Raw genomic sequence first — 17,877 nt, 5'->3', positions numbered from 1 at the left:
TAAATAAAAGGCATAGCAGAAAGCTGTAGGAAAGCTCTTTTGTATTGTGTTTTCACTACAAACATTGTGGTCTCTCTTTAAATATGCGGAAAATAACATACCACAGAAGTAAATGAAATACTAATTTTGTCATTTTGTGAGGGATGGAAGGGAACAAATATTTTAGAAATCACAATGAAATATAAACCAGCAGAACATGGAGCCCTCGTAAAATGGGTCAAGGCAAGTGGCGATGGCAATCCAATGAAACTAATTTCATATTCTCTTTCTAGAAGTAATAAAAAGGGGAATGAGCACCACTGTAGTGCTTCCTAATGAAATATCTGATTCTAAACAACATCTTAGAGTTCATGGGTCACAAAATGCATAGCATGCAGATGGAGAAAACAGAGAGACTTAAAATTTCTTTTCTTAAAAAATAATATTAATTAATAATACTTAGGCAATCATAGATGATGAGTGAAGCAAAACCGTGTTATTCCATGGGGGGACATGGTGTGCTTAATGATCTACAGGATGATGTGCACAGAGAGGTTGTGCTGTGTTTGTGTGGGTTACAGCAGGGGATATTGTGTGCTGGAAATCAAGATTGAGTTATCTGGGATACTCAGGCAAAACCTACTTTCCCAAACCATGCTGCCTCTCTGACTTCAGTGCTTACTGGTTTAACTAGACAAATACTTTTGTGGGGATAGTGTGCCCTGTGATTCATTCTTAGTGGCTGATAGTTTTGCTTTTTGGCCATTCCTTTGTACCCAAAAGACAGATGGATACCCACTGCTTTTTGATTCTCCCCAGCTCCTTATTCCATGGCTGAATGTGATGTCTGCTCAGACAGGAGTGGTCGAGACTGATGAGACAACTTGTACTCAACAAACCCAGATGGACTTCTAGAGATATTTGTACCGCAGGTTTATTCATTCCACTCAGAAAGCTCAGAGCTTTGGTTTGGGTGGGATGCTGCTGGAGTGTCTATTTTGTCTTTGACTTAGAATTCCAGGGGAAAATGCTTGTCAGAATTCTGTGAATTTTATGAGTGGAGAATCTGTATTCCTCAGTTGTTACGTTATCTGGAGTTCGATTCCCGTTCTCTTATCAAAATTAGACAATAGAAGAATCAATTTCAGTGTCTCCTTTCAATCTAAACCAGTCAAATACCACTGAAAAAAATCTCAAGCTATGTAACTGCTATTGCTGTGCAGTATTAAACCTGAAGACAATATCTATTGTAAATGCCACTTTGCATTTCTCTCTCTCGTGTGTCTGTCTACTTTTGGGTGAGGGTAAGGGACCCTCTTTCTTTAGAGAAAGCACTACATGCAAAACTCTCAGAAGACTTCCACTTCTGAGCTGCTTTCTTGTGCTGCTCCAGTCCCTGTGCCCAGCAGCCAGACTCGCTGCGTTTTGGAACAAAAGCTGTGGCTGTACACTCTGGGTTTCCATCTTTCTGGTGCACACTGTTTTCCTGATGGGCCACAGTAGCTCAGGAGCCTCCCGTGAGGTTTGACAAAGGCAACAGGAACACTCACCAGTCAGCAGACACCTTGCATTGGACTCTGAGGTGTCCTATAGAGCTTCTTGTGATTGATAGTTATCCCAACTGCAGTGGAAGGTCCCTGAGCTTCGACTGCTGTAGCCAAACCTGCCTCCTGCTCCTTCTCAGCTGTTTCTGTTTAGCATTCATATCTAATGTGGCTAAAAAGTGCTGCTGCTTTTTATTAACTTCAAGCCTGCGAATGCCCTTGAAATGGTGGTGGGGAGTGTACTTGCAATTAAAGCAAACCTGCTTCTGTTCTGAAATTAGTTTAGGTTTAGTACTATTCCATTTAACCCTAGAAATGGGAGATCAAGTAAAGTGGATAGTTTTGGGTTTTTCTGAGGTAGGCAAGTTTAGTCTTGTCAAATCACCTGGGTCGTGGGTTGCATTGACGTTGCTCTGACAGGTTGTTGTTTTAACAAATGATATCACTGCAGCTCTGGCCCCTGTGGTCTCACCCTTCTGTCTTTCACACACAATTTGACCAGATTTGGCCCTCATTTCTGCCAGTCCTGGCCCTCTCATAAACGCTAAGCTGCCAGCGTTGTGCAGAGGCATTCCATGGGGAGGGAAGCAAGATTCTATTGTGCTACCAGGGCACATTGCACTGCTTGTCCCCCAAAGACCTCTGAGAGCAAGCGAGCTGCTCATCTTCCCGTGTTGCATGGCAACCCCCAAGGAAACCGTGCAGCTTCTGGGGAGTGTTGGGAGTCAGGCTGTGATGGAGCAGGACGTAGATACTTGGTCTCCTTGCCCTGGGCCAGTCTTTTTGGAAATTCATTGGTGAAGGCTTTTTGTCCTAAGTGGTTGGAAATAGCCAGAGACTGTAATATGTGCAGGAATATGTTTTTGGGAGAGTTAATATGCTAGTGTATGTTATTTTACGTTTGCATGGACTTTTACAGGAATTGCAGTTTGAAAAGGGAAATGTTTTTGTGTGCATGCACTATTCTCACACATGAAGTATCCAGAAGTACAGTAGCACATATTTTTTCTCACAGTCATCTATGCTTACAGTGTTTCAAAGAATATTCCAAAATATCTTGGCACAGACAAAGCGAAGCTGTTTGCAAGATCCCTAGCTGTGGAACAACAAAGGCTACATTCGCCACACACATCACACATGACTTTTATTAAAGTCTTAAACAAAAATCAGATAATGTATTTAGAAAATTGAACTTCACCATGGATGATGCTGCTCATGTGGGGAAGGAAGTAGGTATTCCCCTGTGCCTCCTTTCCAATGTCTTCTCCCTGAGTTCTACTCACTTCTTTGTGTTTCAAATTAGAAGGTAAAAGTCTCATACTTAAATATAAATAAATACTTTTCAAACCCAGTATTTTGGGACTGATGTAGTTGTGCCTAACTTAAAAGGGACTTGGTGTTCAGAAATCAAGGAATATGAGCATGTATAAGGTGCCTCTGGTGGAGCATTCAGAAGTTTGAAAGATCTAAAATTGTTACTAACCTCTTACCATTCCATATGGCAGAAAGGATGTGGTAAATCACAGAATGTATCCTGGATATTACAGACCCAGCCATCTCATTAACTGTGTGTCAAAAAACATTCCTTGGTTTCCAGCGTGGACTAAATTTAGTTTGATGCTATTCATACCATCGTAGTACAAAATAATGTTGACACCCTTGAGTTCTCTATTTGCATTTTCTCAAATTTATGGTTTGGATTTCTACATCATGTTGTTACTAGGCCATGCCCATTCCACGTGCTGTGCTTGAATCCAAGGCACATAGGCAGGGAGGATTGTGAAGAGCCTCTTCCTTCCTGCCACAAGTCCTCTCTCATGGGTGTTGAGGAAGGCAAGCACGTTCTGCAGAAAGGCTTAATGCAGACCCATGGACTTTCATGAGTGGCTAAGTCTCTTGGTTAGGTCTGGAAAACCTTGGTCTTCTCAAAACTTGCTCACGGAAATCTTGGTAATCTGGAGTTCTTTTTACTTCTCTGGAGTTGTATCCTGCCCACGAGGAGGAAGAATGGGCTCCTCTTTCCATGCCATGTTGAAGGAAGCTGTGGTAGCAACTGCGAATCCATCCAGTTGTAGCAAAAAGAAGGAGACACTCTAGAATTCCAGGACTCAGCAAGCCCTGTAAAAAGATCTGTCTGGACAGCACTTCACTGGTTAAGTGCTAAGTTGTTATTATTATTATTTATTATTTATTTCCTCTTCTATTTTTCCTCTTACTGAACAAGCAGGAAATATCTTTGTTCTTTCATTTTAGAAGTGAAATAAATGTATTCCCTGCAGCATTTGAAATTTTAATAATCCATAATAAATAAAATCATATCTAATAACATAACTGCTTTCAATTGGCAACACGATCTCCTAGATGCATTGCAATGGCAGAAACATAAATAGTTGCAGCCTCTGAAAGCCTACTTCCTATTTGCTAAATATACTTGGCTTGCTTTAAATTCCTTTGTGTGCAGTCATTAATACAATCCTCTTTGACAGCATTTAATTAAAGTGCTTTTCTCTATTAAATTCATTAAAACTTTTTTTTTTTATATACAACTGTTTCCCAGACACTGAATGTTAAGGACCTGTAGGCCTGTCTTTAAATAACTTCTTTCTCCTTGTTGTAAATTGTTAATTAAATTTAACTTAGACTGTTTAAAGATGGCTTGGGAAAGAAAGCCAGATTTCAGGATATGGTCTCAATCATGTCTGATTTTTTTTAACACAGTTTTTTCCATGTAGTTATAGACTGCGTGTTATATTGTTCATGAATGTTGCTGTGACTTCAGCTGGAACCAAGCACAGGAATACTCTAAAAGGCTCGTTTCCATCTCACTTCAAAAATTTCCATCTTTTTAGCGCAGTTTCTTAACCTAAGACTCTTTGCATGGGGGAGTAGGGAGGGAGAGGCTGGTTAGTATTAATAGATTATTGACAGTTTAATGTCTTGGCACCTAGACAGCCCGTAAGGTCTAATAAACAGGAAGCTGTCTGATGTGAGCGCAGTCAATAGCGTATTCAATCAGAACCTTTCAGTTAATTACTGCTTGACCTCAGAGCTCTCCTGTAAGTGGAACTGTCCTCCGCTCGGATCTCATCCGGGTTTCAGGATTTCATCTGGGGATGCCCTGTCCGTGTGGTGCCTGTGTTCCCAGGCAGGTCCGAGGGCTGCATGGGCAGCAGGGGCACGCCGTGGAGCTGGGCAGCCGGCGGGCAGCACCCCCACGCGTGGGCAGGGCACGGCAGGGGGTCGTCAAAGCAGCTGAGCTGTTCCCCAGCACCCTCGGCTAGAGCTAGGCAGCCTGGCACAGGCGAGACCCGAGGCGGGCTCTGCAGCTGAGATGTGCCACAGCCCGGTGTGGCCGCCCCAGCTGAGGGGTCAGCACCACTGAGTTCTTCCCACCCAGAGAAAGATCCCTCTGCTCCTCTGCACAACTGCAAACCAAGGCTCGTTTCCATTTAGATTCCCTAATTTCTGTATTTAGCCATTCTAATTTTTTCGGACTGCGTATCTTGATGAGATCTAGATAAGCTACAAAGGCAAGCAGGCAGGAAACCACATGGGCAGTCCCTGACCCTGCCTAACTGGAAACCATCTGCTTATTTGGGGAGGGAACCTCCATGGAAATCTCTTCTAGCAAGTCTGCCACATTAGGGTTTTTCTTCCTTTCTCTGCAAGTGTTGACTTTGAGCGCGTGTGTTTTCCTTCAGTGAGATCAGGGAAGGTCAGCTGTGGCAGCCCTGCTTTGCAGCCAGCAGGTCTGGATTTCCTGATGGCAGCAAGTACTGCCCTGTGGAGGAAATGCTTCTGTACCAGAGCAAGCTTAATTTACATTTCATTCAGTCAGAAGACATTTTTTTCCCTCTAGATCTTGCAATGATTGTGACTTTTAGCCACTTATCATGCATTCAGCCTGTGGTTTGCTGAAAGGAGTATTATTACTTCTAATCTCTAATTTTTCCCTGGTTTTGATTAATTTCTGTGGTTGTCTTTGTCCTTCTGTGTCAGACAAACGGCTTGTGCCTTTTTAATGGCCTGATTAGTGCCAGGGAGGCATTGCTGGCTTGGAGGAGTGTTATTCCTGGTGTTCCCTTGTTTATATCAGGGCAGAAGTAAGAATGCTGTGTGGCTCTGTTTGGGATCCATTAAAGTCCAGTCCAGAGCCCTGACTGAAGCAGGCTATGCATTTTTTTGGGTTCATGCATGTTGGAAAGGTGAGGGGGAGTAGTTCTGAGGTGACGCCTCCTTTTTGGGAAGGTTCAAGTGTAAGAGAGGCTTGGAGTCTTTCCTCCTGGAGAGGATGTAAGAAAACCACGGTCAGGTAGGAGAGAACCAAGGAAGAAATCCCCAGATACGTGTGTGCCCTTCAGGCCATCAGCTGCAACATGCACACTTTGCTCCCAGCTGTCTCTGGCCAGAATATATTTGAAAGTACTTTCTGGGTTTCTCAGACTTACTGACCAAGCTGCTCATCAGTATTACATAGACCAAAGGACTCCCACATGCAATAAAAATAATAATCTTTATTGGATTTTGAGATAGGAAAGATTCACGTCCAGCTGCTTTTATAAGCTGCATTACACTTCATTCTTTCAGAGCTCCTGTCAGTACAACCCTTCGTAAATACGACGGTGAAGGAGGTAGCTGGGTAGAGAGATGACTGTGAGCTTCTGTTCCTTGGGTGGTACAGCCTAGAGCTATAGGAGTGCTTGAGCTGAGTTTAAGGGGTTGTTGACATTTCTGAAATACTGAAAAGAAAAAAATGTGTTGGTGCTTTTTAAATTATTATTTTCAGCTAAAATGAAGAAATAAAAACGTTTGTGGCAGTTTAGAACAACATACTGCTTTAGAGGAAAATAGGAGGAATTTGAAGAGCAAAAATTGTTCTGAATAAAAGTAACCAGAATATGGTGTTTCATGAGAAATGCCTAAACAACTGCTTGGACTTACCCACCCCACTCCCCCACCACTGCAGGCAGACAGCTTGGCAACGTAGACTTTATTTAGGCAATACTTTGATGTCACTCAATTGACATTTTTGACCAAAAGAAAGAATTCTGACTGAAAAATGCCACACATTTGTAATCTTAGTGAAGCAAAGAATGGTGTTTTGCATTTCTAGCAAAAGCCCAGGGCTCCTTGCACACAGGTCTGCACTAGCTGCAGGCTTGTGTTCAGTGTGAGCTGAGCCCTGCAGTGACATCTGTGTCACCAGCCATGGCCTGAGCAGCCCACAGCAGGCAGCCACAAAGCCATGGGTGGGTCCCAGGGCCATAACAGTCTCATCCTCTCCTTTGTCCTAATGCTGCCTCTCTGGCCATATATTAAACTGTTTTCTTAAAAATGAGCAAAATAGCTTTTATTTTCCCCAACTGCATGTTTTCTGGTATTGTGAATATAAACTGCAGGTGCTGTTTATTTTCCATAAAGCCTTTTTCTTCCAGCATCCAGAATTTGTAAAATAGATGTGGGTCAGAGTGGTGAGACTCAGAGAGCAGTAACAGCAGCATAACTTCTTCAGTCTTCTGGACGTGCCCACCTTTTCCACAGTGCAGTCATGAAGACAAAGGATTTCAGATCTAATTCTCTGAGGCCTCCTGTCCTCAGTGCCCTAATCTGTGCAGGAGACTGTACTTTGGTCATTTGATTTTTATTTACCCAGTTTGAAGCTAAGGGTATAATAAAGCACGTAATGCCAGTTGTGTGTGTGGTAGTGCTGGATATTTTGCTTTTACCATGGTAGTTGATTATAATGCACTTTTTAAGACTTGCTTTCTAAAAAAAGGAATATTTATACTTTTATGTGTTTGATTCACACAGTATAGTTTGCTCAAGTCCTGTTATTAAGTGCATTGGTGGTTACATCTAGAAAGCAAAAAACATGCTGAGTAGTGTTTTATCAGCACAAATCTGCTATTTTCACTAACCATAACAGTCAGGTTCTCCTGACTTCTAACTGCCCCCATTGTAAAAATTAGCAGTACAGTCAGGTATTCCGGGAACCCCAAATAGCCATCTGTAAGGACCCAAAACAGTTAGATGGGACAAATAATTACCCCCCCACCAGAATCCAGTGTCTAATCCAAACATATGCTTCCCGAAATAATGCAGTGCCTACTCCTGATCTGAGTAACTGGAAAACAACATGATTATAGTGGTGCTATTTGTGCCACCTTAGTCAGGGGTTTAGAACTTGACCTTAAGCGTGGCTCTAGGTTGGGGCTTGTCAGGGAATGTCTTACTCACACTGCCCACAGATAATTCCTCTGGTTTTCAAAACGATAGGAGAACATGCGTAGTGTTAATTAAGAAAAATGCAGAGGATACCAGAAGTATTTTGTCTGTAGAAAAGCAACCAAAAGTCTTTTGTTGCTTCCTTTGTTCCTGTGGCATTTTGCCAGCTCATCACTAGGATCAGCATGTTTGGGACAGGGAAACTCAGAATCCACCTGAAGTCTTTGACAGACCCTCCCTCCAGCCACAACCACGCTCAGGCCCTATTTGGTAACTTCAGAGCAGGGCTCTGCATTCCACAGAACCCTGGAGACCCTTCCTTAGGGCTGTAAGAAGAAGCATGGAAGAAGCAAGTCAGAGGTCCACAAAGCTCATGGTCTTGTTCTGAAGGTCAGTGCTAACTGGAAGGTTTTGTGGCCCTCGATGTGCACCCAGATGTTGAAAGTCCCACGTGAGCAGGGTTCCAGCCGGTATCACCGTGCAGAAGGGCAGCGTGAACCTTTACAGGGCGTTGCTTTTTCCCTGGTGATAAGAGGCTGCCCTTCTGCCACAGGTTGTGGGTAAGAGAGGCCTGCATGGCTTCTCCAAGGCCAGCAGAGTGCTGCCTGCCTGCTGGGGGGTGCAGCAAGCCAGCCCCCGTGCCAGCTGCGCTGGCCATCCCCCATCCCCAGACAATGGAGCCATCCATCACCGATGCCTTCAGGAGGGAGTCTGCAGCGGCGTTGTGCAACGCTTCCTGGCCACAGCGGCCTCTCTGTCACTTGTGCCCTGGTTTGTGCCAGCAGAAGCTGGAATGAATCTGGCCTGTTGTGTATCTACACAGTAGGTACATGCCGGCCCCACCTGGGGCTGTGCAGGAGTGCCTGACAGTCCTCCCAGGCTGCCAAGTGCTTGGGGAAGGGATAGCCACTGCTGGCCACCACTACTGCCCAGTAAACCTGAGAATCTGCATTAAACCAGCCAGAGATGGGAAGTTCAGAGCTAGTCCACTGACATTGAGCAGCATGAGCTCATTTGTGCTACCCCATAAAATCAGCCAGTGCTCAGGCAGTTGCACAGCAATGAAAGTTGTGCCTGTGCTTTTGTGGGAAGAGTTGAGCTGGTGTTTGAGGGAGAGCAGTTACCCTGGGAAACACCGGGACACTGGTCTGCATTGTCAGAGTTTTCTGATTTATTTTTTTAACATTATACAGACAAAATAGTGACTATTGTGTAGGCACGTGCTGTCTATTAGCAGAGATCAGGAAAGGGAAATAAACCACGCATTACTGAAGAATAAGATCATGATTGTGGTCAAGTGATGGCAGGATTTTTTTTTCTCTTTGTCAAGCTGATTTGTAAACATTCTTCAAACAACTGTGCAGACAGCAGTGCCATGGCTTCTTGAAAGGAAAGCAAAGACAAGGAGAGATTCCTCTGCCCAGATGTCTTACAGTAATATTAGACCTGTCCAGAAGTTATCTGGTCATCTCCAGTTGTCACTATGAGCTATACTGCACATGTAGCCTCTCAGCAGCACAGTGTAATCAGGCTGTAATTTATATTTTATCTCCAGTGATGATAGCTCTTAAAAATGTTTTGTGGTGTATTTGTTCTTTGATGCATGCTAAGCTCCTGTTAGCATTAATGGGAGCAGTGTGTGCTGGGGAGGGGGGGCAGACACCTTCCCCCCGCCTTCAAATCAAGATTAATTGTGTTTTGCCTACGCTTACGCTGCTGACTTTCTGTGGAATGGCAAAAGCAACACACAACTCAAAGTTTTGTTGGTTTCAGGTTGTTTTTTTTCTGTTTCCTTTTGTCTCCTTGTCACCTTTTGGACCTTCTTTGACAGTTTGGTCGTGGGGAAGCATTGCAGGATGGGGCTGCTGCTCCAGAGCCTGGGTGTTTGTTCATCGTCTTGCCATTTTTTCAGATCACTGCCTGTTTCCTGCCCTTAAGCAAGGCAAGCGCTGTAAAGCAAAGGGAAGCATGTGGCGAGTGTGCTCCAAAGATGTTGAAATGAATCACTTCAACCAGCTCACATTCCAGCCTGGAAAACAAACTTGACTTTGGCTTTGGGTTCTCTGTGGAACTCATTTCTATCCTCGCCGTTCCATCTGACTCCCTTTTGCGTGGCTCTGAGAGGGACTTGTGCCTCAGAGCTGAGAGATGTAGAACACAGGACTTGTCTGATCCAATCCTCTGACACCAGGGGTGGTCAGTAGCAGAGGAAAGGTGACAGGAAAGGCCTAAATATTTGGGGTATTTTTTTACTGGATGATTGCTTTGTCTTTGCAGCTGCATAGGGCTGCCAGGTTCCAAGTTGTAGCCACCAGCTCTGACTTGGTCTGGCTTACATGAGACAGGGCACGTCATATCACAAATATTTATTACAATTATCTAATAATGGTGCTTACTCTCGTGAAGCAATTACTAAGCTGCATTGGAAAATGCAACAGGATGTGCGGCTAGCGTTTGACCTACAAAATTAAAAGAATCTCAGTCTGAAGTTAGATGAAAGTGAACATATTTATCCATGTCAGACTTCCTACCATTTTGCACGCTCATATTGATTTCTTTTGACACGGTCTTCTTTTATTGAGTACCACATATTTTTTTAAATCCCTTACTGATAACAGTACCTGCTAAGGGCAATTGTAAAGGGAAACTAAAATTAAAGCTGCCTGGAGTCAAAATGTAATCTAACACCTGTAGTCTGCAATTTGTCATCACTTCATAGATACTTTTTCTTTTTTAATAACAGTTTTGGATTTTCCTGAGTTTTGACCTTAGGATACTGTATAATCCAAGAAAAGCAAGGAAACTAAACCACAGTCTTTAACACAGCTTTATGGTGTCAAGGTGTGGAATGACCACTATGAGAATACACCCAAAGAAAATACTTCATTTTCCTTGGGCGACTAATGCTGCAGTGTTTACCCAAATGAATGTATTTTTGCAAGGAAAAAAAAAAAAAAGAGTAGTCTAACAACCACCTTTTTAAGAGGAAAGAAATGAACACAGGTGCAAATTGTAACTTCTGCCACAGTTTCTTCTACAGACATTCCTAGGAAACCTGTAAAGTGTCTTGGCACAGTGATTGTGTCTAATTAATGCTTGTACCCCTGTGAGCCCGGGACTGGGAGGCTGTCAGGGTGCAAGCCTGGCTATGCAGCAGCTTGCTCGGTTCTCTTCTTGCCCTTCTGTGTATGAGGAAAGAGAGACGGGGGGTAGGGTGTGTAAAGCTGTTTGTTTGAAGAGATAATCTCCCCACAGATCGTTCCTGTGAGATCTGCTAAGAGGGACAGGGTCTCCTACGTGTAAGGTTTCTTTGCAAGGTGGTGAAGGTTGTCTCTTAAGTAAACTCAGCACGCTAGCTAGGCACTGCCTGGGAGCTCCCTGCCTGCAGAGCTGAAGGGTTGCAAATTCCAGCGACAGGTCTCAGCAGAATGCAGCTCGACACCCTTTCTGGGCTTGTCCTCCACCCTCCCTTTGACTTCAACTAGTCATTGGGAAGGAGGTTTTGCAGTGGGCTTGCCTACATGAAGTGCATAATGAATCACTTTGCTGGTGACAGACTGAGTCAGACTGGTGAGCTGAGTCAAATTGGTGGTAAATCTTGCTGATTTTCAAATGGTTGTGAGGGATGCAATAGATGACCAATGTTAGATTTACCAAACACAGGTACTGAACCTTCATTTAGTAACATGTGTACATTCTCTCTGGCTTTTATTTTGGGCTCCTTTAGCAGGCTAAAAACTTGTTCTCTTTGGCATAAAAGTCCTTGGTGTGTGTCTCACAGTGTTATGGCTGGCTGTGAAAGCAGTGTAAATGTGAAGGAAAGTTAAAAGGTGAGACTCCTTCCCACCATGGAGAATAGAATCATAGAATCATTTAGGCTGGAAAAGACCTTTGAGATCATCAAGTTCAACCATAAATCTAACACTGCCAAGTCCACTACTAAACCATGTCCCTAAGCACCAGATCTACAGGTCTTTTAATTACCTCCAGGGATGATTACTCAACCACTTCCCTGGGCAGACTGCTCCAGGGCTTTAAAACACTTTCAGGGAAGAAATTTTTTCCTAATATCCACTTCAAACCTTCCCTGGCGAACAGGACAACAATCCATTCAATTTTGCTTCTTGTGTTTTTGGGCTAGGAGAATTGATAGTGGCCAGCACAGGCCACCTGAGGTACCTGTTGGTGCTTGCTCTGGCTGTGGACAGGGGAGGTGGTGTCTGTTCAGCAAGGGCAGTCTCTCTTACAAGTGCACACTCTTGTCTTCCAAGCATGTAACATTTTGGGTGTTTCTCATAGTAAGGGGCATCTCATCATCTCAGCAAAACCCCTTGGAAGGGAGCTCACCTGACTAATCCTGTCTGCAAAGGGAAGAGGAGAGCTGTGCTACAAACCAAAAGAGCTGAGGGTTTTCACATGGGGAAGCAGTTCCTGTTCCTGATCTGCTGCGACGGCTGTTCAGGCACTGAAAGGTGGCATTTCATGGAGCCAGTGTTGTCAGACGGTGCCTTGCTGCAGTTGGTCCCCCAGTGTGTGTGTGTACCCTGCTCGAGCATCCTGCTTGGCTCTCCTTAGCAACTCACCATTTTCACGTGTCTAGTTCTAGCTAGAAAGTGGGTGGAAATGGAAACAAACATCAGTGGGATAGTGAATCCAGCCAAAATTAAATGCAGTGCAGAAACAGACTGTAATTACGTGATGTTCATCGTTCAGTCTGAGTTTGCTCACTTACCTTCTCTGTGGGAATGTGGCTGTCCCAGTCTGCCCAAGTCAGGTTTCTCCTGCAGGAGCATCCCAAGAGATGGGGAGCAGATACATGTGAAGCAGTGCGGTGATCCCCTCCCCCCAATAATTCTTGGCTTTGGATTTTAGAAAGACCACAAACCCTTAGCTTATTACAAGTAATCCTGATCACTCCTGTAATGATACACTACATTATATGCTCTCCTAAACTTAATCATTCAATATCTCACTTCCTTCCCTGTAGGCATGTACTATTATATTTTACACATGGCTTCCAGCTGGTTTTCATTGTAGCCTTCAAATCATATTTCAGTACAGTGCGATTTAAGACCAGTCACTTCATCGTTTGAAGTCAACTTCCATCATATTTGTTTTCTTGCAAGTTTTCTACCAGGGCTGGTTAATTAGTTTGAAAAAATGAGTTTGTCTGTGAGGTTAAAGTCTACCTGAATGAGCCTTCGTAAGGCAGCGTCTTCAAAAGGTGCTCTGTTCTGAAACACTGAGAGGGCAGCCATGCCTGTAGAGTCTAAAAATGAGATCTCTTGAAGGAATGGAAAAAATAAGTCCTGTGGGCATGGAAGGAAATCTATATCTTCACATTTGATTTGAAAGTAGATGGGGAGTCAGTGAGGAGGGAGGCGAAGGGAAGTCAGCTCCAGATGGTGGTGGCTGTGGAGGAGGAGGAGGCTGCCCCACCTGTGGCCTGGGTGAGGTGGGGAAGGGCATGGAGGAAAGAGAAGGGGGTGGGAAAGGGGCTCATGCTGCACCTCCACCAGGCAGTGAACCCTTCTGATCCCAGCTTTCTGGGGAAGAGGAAAGCTGAGTGGCTCTGGGTTTTATCCCTTCGCTCTGAAGGCCACCGTAGGTGTGGAGTTTCGTGGCAGGCCAGAGCAGCGTTTGGGAGGTTTGTTTGCAGTGGAGCATGTGCTGCAGCCTGTACTTCAGTCACGGAAGATCAGCAGGGTTTCCTTCTGCACACTACAGAAGCTAAGCAGCACTGACCCAAAGTCCAGAGTGTTACAGCAGGGTGTGCGCACCAGTGCGTGAAGCCAGTGGAGATTTTACCTGCAGATTAAGGAGCATAATTAACCACCCAAAATCTGAAAGTCTGGAACTGCCAAAAATGGTTAGTTTCCCCTCAGAGACTGTGGCATGCAAAGCCAGACACAAAGTAAGCAAATTGCCCAAATCGACCAGAGTGTTTTACAAATGTAGTTCAAAGCAAATATTTAACAAAAAGGTAATTTAGATTTCATATTCTGTCGTGTGCCTCAGGAGTTGATCTGTTTCCTGCAGAAAGCATGTTCTTTTGTATTAAATAGCCCATATTAGCAGAAGGAAATACAAAATCGATCACAGCCTAAACCTGAAGACATTTCTGTGTATTTATCCTTCTCACTGTATATCTGTAATGTTGTGTTGCTGAAAAATGTGTCACTGAAATCCTGTCTTAATACCACTAGAAATCCAGGTAAGCCCCATGAATTTAGTGAAATCATGAGATTTATTTGTTATAAAGGGTAGTGTTAGGGGGTTTTATTACTTAGGAAAACAGTAAGTGAAATAAAATACAACCTTTTTCTAATGTTTTACACTGATAACCCCTGGGTTATGTGTTCTCTCTTCCGGAGAGGATGGAGAGGTCACTCCAGAAGAGGAAGGGTTAAGTACAATTATTCTTTCCCTCCCGCTCTCAGCCCTCTCTTTGGTTGATTGCTTTATAGATGCTGTAGGCATCTCTTCATCTCCTTCAAATTAAACATTTTACTGCTGCTGATCCTGTATTGCGGATTTTTTTCATCATTATATTTGATTGGAAGTCTTGTAACATTTTTGAGACTGGATCATTTCTCATGCTATTTGTCAACTGAAAAGGGGAAAAGAGCCGACTTCCAACTCCAACAGGAATGAAGAGTGATTTGCACTGTTCTGGATGTGTTTCTGTGGCTCTTAGCTGCTACTGGAATTCAGCTTCTGGTTAGCAATGCTACTTGAGGCTTTTCATAGGACACTGCAAGTTCCCTGGCAGTTTATTTGTGGTGCTAAATCTCTGTTTTTGGGGTTTTTTGGCTGCTCTGGGCCTTACGGTGGTGGGGGACAGGACTAGAGGGCACAGAGAGGAGATAATGTAGGTAGGGGCTGTGTGACAAATTTACGGGGCCGGGTCCTGGGCTAGCATCAGTGACCCTGGCCCTGCTGCTTTCGGTGCTCCCTGACGGTGCAGGCATGGAACCAAACCTCGTCTGTAAGCCCCCTGTTTGAAAATGTCAGGCCTTCCCTTTGGAAACAGGCCATGGGCAAGAAGGAAATCCTCAAAAAGCACCGGAGGAACATTACGCTCTTTTATTACGAGAGACGTAATAAAACATGAACCAGGATATCCACCATTTCTGTTTGAGTTTCTTCTGTCCCTCAGCTCCTTGGGTAGCTCCCTGTCCTTGGCCATGTCCGTGCGATGAGGGGCGGCTGGGGACTCTGATGGGCTTCCCAAAAACTGTGACTGGAGGTCACCAGTGTTACAAATGAGTATGATGGCAACTTTTGATAAAGGAAATGAATAAAGAGCTCTTCAGCAGAAGGCCTTGTTATTTATTTGTGTAACAGGCTGATACTCCACAGTGGACTTCCCTCTTGCAGTAATAACTTGTCTCGTGAAGTGTTTTACTGAGGGTTCAATACACGTGTGTAAAACCTGTGCAAGTTCTCAGCACGTTTCCATTACTTATCCTTTTTTTTTCCCTTGAGAGAACTTTAATGTAGGGTTGATTTTTCTGGATGTTACAGTTAGCAGCAAAGACGTTTTCTTCTTGGGTTAAGAGCCAGAATTCTTTCTTATTTGTGGAAGGAAATATTTATCCATATTGATTTTGTTAGCTTGGTAGTATTGAGTTCTAATAATTATTTCCCTGCACCTGAAGACACCTCTGGGCAAATACAGCCCTCAATCCTGTAGGGGATTTTTGCCAGTAATCTCTCTTGTATAGATTCGGTTTTAAAGAAAGCATATGGAGCTCTGCTGTGTTTCTAGCAATTCAGAGCAGGTATTTTCTCCCCTGGAATAAGGGCTGCACAAGGCCCTTTCGGAGTAATTTTAAGTGGCTGGTAGGAAGACTCAGAGCTACGCACTCTTTCTTTAAACTTGCCAAAAAGCAGATGCTGCTGGTGAAAATCTGTTACAAGGCTGAAACGTGTGTCTGCCCAGAAGGTTTCTCCAAATAGAGGTTTCTAATTATTTGAACTCAGAACTTCTCAACTAGTGAAATTGATAGAGATGTAATACAGGGAAATCTGTTCAAGAGACACGTTAGAGCCAGCTCTCTGAAGCAGATGAACTGACCACGATGTCCCCCCCTCAGAGAAGGGAAATGTTAACAAACCTCTGCACTTCTATTATTTTTTCTCTTTCATAAAGCAGCTGTGATGGATTTTAATGCCAAATCATTATTCCTGATAAAGTAGCACCTGACAATCCCATGTGTGACTAGGCCTTGGTGGTACTTGGCCTCTTGTAGCAATGGTGAGAGTCTCTAACCTAAAAAAGATGAGAGAAAACAAAGAGGGTGGAGAATGACTTGTCTGAGATGGGACAACTAGTTGGTCATCATGACCATAAGACTGTAATACCTTTTCACTTAATTTTTATTTTGGCTATTTTATGTTTCTTTTTATTACTTGCGTTTTGTATTTCTTATTTATTTTGTGGCTTTATTTTAATTTTATATCGTTTACCTTTTATGTCACTTTCTCCTTTCAGTCTGTAGTTCCTGGCACAGCTGTCTTACAGGTGAGAAAGGTAATGGAAAATGAATATTAGTAAGTGCTTCTCTTCACCAAAGCAAAGTAGACCCCATGCAAAGACCTGTACAAGTGCCCTTATGTCAAGCACCGAGGGTTCGGCACGCACATGAAGTCTGTGTCTGTTTGATCTTGTAGGTGCTGCACAGACAGCAGTCCCAGCCTACAAAGGAGAATTCCCCACCTAGAGAAGAGGCTCCTCCTCCACCCGCCGAGGACAGTTGTGCCAAAAAGCCAAGATCCCGTACCAAGATCTCCTTGGAAGCTCTGGGTATTCTTCAAAGCTTTATCCACGACGTGGGTCTCTACCCTGATCAGGAAGCCATCCACACCCTCTCTGCTCAGCTGGATCTCCCCAAACACACCATCATCAAATTCTTCCAGAACCAACGTTACCATGTAAAGCACCACGGGAAGCTAAAAGAGCATTTGGGAACGGTGGTTGACGTGGCAGAGTACAAGGATGAGGAGCTGCTGACAGAGTCAGAGGAGAACGACAGCGAGGAGGGCTCTGAGGAAATGTACAAAGTGGAGCCTGAGGAGGAGAACCCCGACAAAACCAAGGCAGCTCCAGCGGACGTCGACCAGAGATAATGTGAGATAGGAGCACGGAAAGCAATACATCGATCCAAGGATTTTCAGCTTTCAGTTTTAACTTTTTTTCTCTTTTTACCTTTTGTTTGTTCGTTTCCGTTGCGCACGGCCCACGTGCAAACCGAATCAGTTCAGAATTGCCCCATCAGCCATCGCCTTGACACAGACACTCCAGTGTCACACTTCCTGCGTTTGACTGAAGTAATCATTGTAATCACATAGGATTATGCCTTCATTAATCTTGCACTTACAAAAGGGACATCTAGCAAGTAAATGGGAAGAAAAAGTCCTATGAAATCAATGAAGGGAAATTTACGGCTTTGTGTGTATATATATATATATATATTTACATAAAATATATATATATTAAAATTGCATGGGATGGAACTTTACAACCTGAAAGTATAGACTGTGAAATGAGTTCTTTAAAGATGAGACTTGTTTATGTATTAAAACCACTTCACAATGAGTTGCTTTGGCTTTTTGATAAAACTGCCACCTGCTCTCAGGGTGTGGTGACTATTTTTGAATTCCTATTTATTTTCAATGTTTATCCCTGATTTTATTTTTTTTTTCATTATTATATGGCTTCCTATTTGGCAACGTGATGGGTAATTTTTGAGGTATGTATTTAAAGACATAAATCAACACTGCCAAAAAAAGAAAAGAGGGGGAAAAAAAAGAGAGAAAATGGAAAAACAAATCAGGGCACCTTAAAAAGAAAACTAGTAAGTTGAAGTACTTTAAACACAATGCACACACAAAAGGATACAGCACGTTCCACTCTCCAGACAGTCCTTTCCATAGCGGGCAGATGAATTTTCATGGGATTCAGAATGACAAACTGAAGTTCAGCGCATAGAAGACTTGTCCATGAACAAGGTCTTTATAGAAAGAGAAGAAAGATAATGTGTTGAGATTCGATGTATGGAATTCATACTATGAACCACATTTTACTGTGGATTTTATTTACCTGTTCTCCGTTTCAGATCTTAAA

At 43.5% G+C, this 17,877-nt stretch overlaps 1 protein-coding gene across 1 annotated transcript in view; it reads left to right on the top strand.

The window, feature by feature from the left end:
• SATB2 (SATB homeobox 2) overlaps positions 1-17,542 on the top strand; it is a 107,350-nt gene extending 89,808 nt beyond the window's left edge. Inside the window, exon 10 of the mRNA XM_008940947.1 lies at positions 16,425-17,542. Within this exon, the coding sequence (XP_008939195.1) occupies positions 16,425-16,880 (456 nt within the window). The 3' untranslated portion in view covers positions 16,881-17,542. The remainder of the gene's footprint in view (positions 1-16,424) is intronic.
• Positions 17,543-17,877: the final 335 nt, after the last annotated feature.

This window comes from Merops nubicus, unplaced genomic scaffold (genome assembly GCF_000691845.1).
Source record: "Merops nubicus isolate BGI_N331 unplaced genomic scaffold, ASM69184v1 scaffold18615, whole genome shotgun sequence".
Classification (NCBI taxonomy): Eukaryota; Metazoa; Chordata; class Aves; order Coraciiformes; family Meropidae; genus Merops; species Merops nubicus.
Note: the sequence above shows the minus strand (reverse complement) of the source record. Positions and strands in the feature narration are given on the sequence as shown.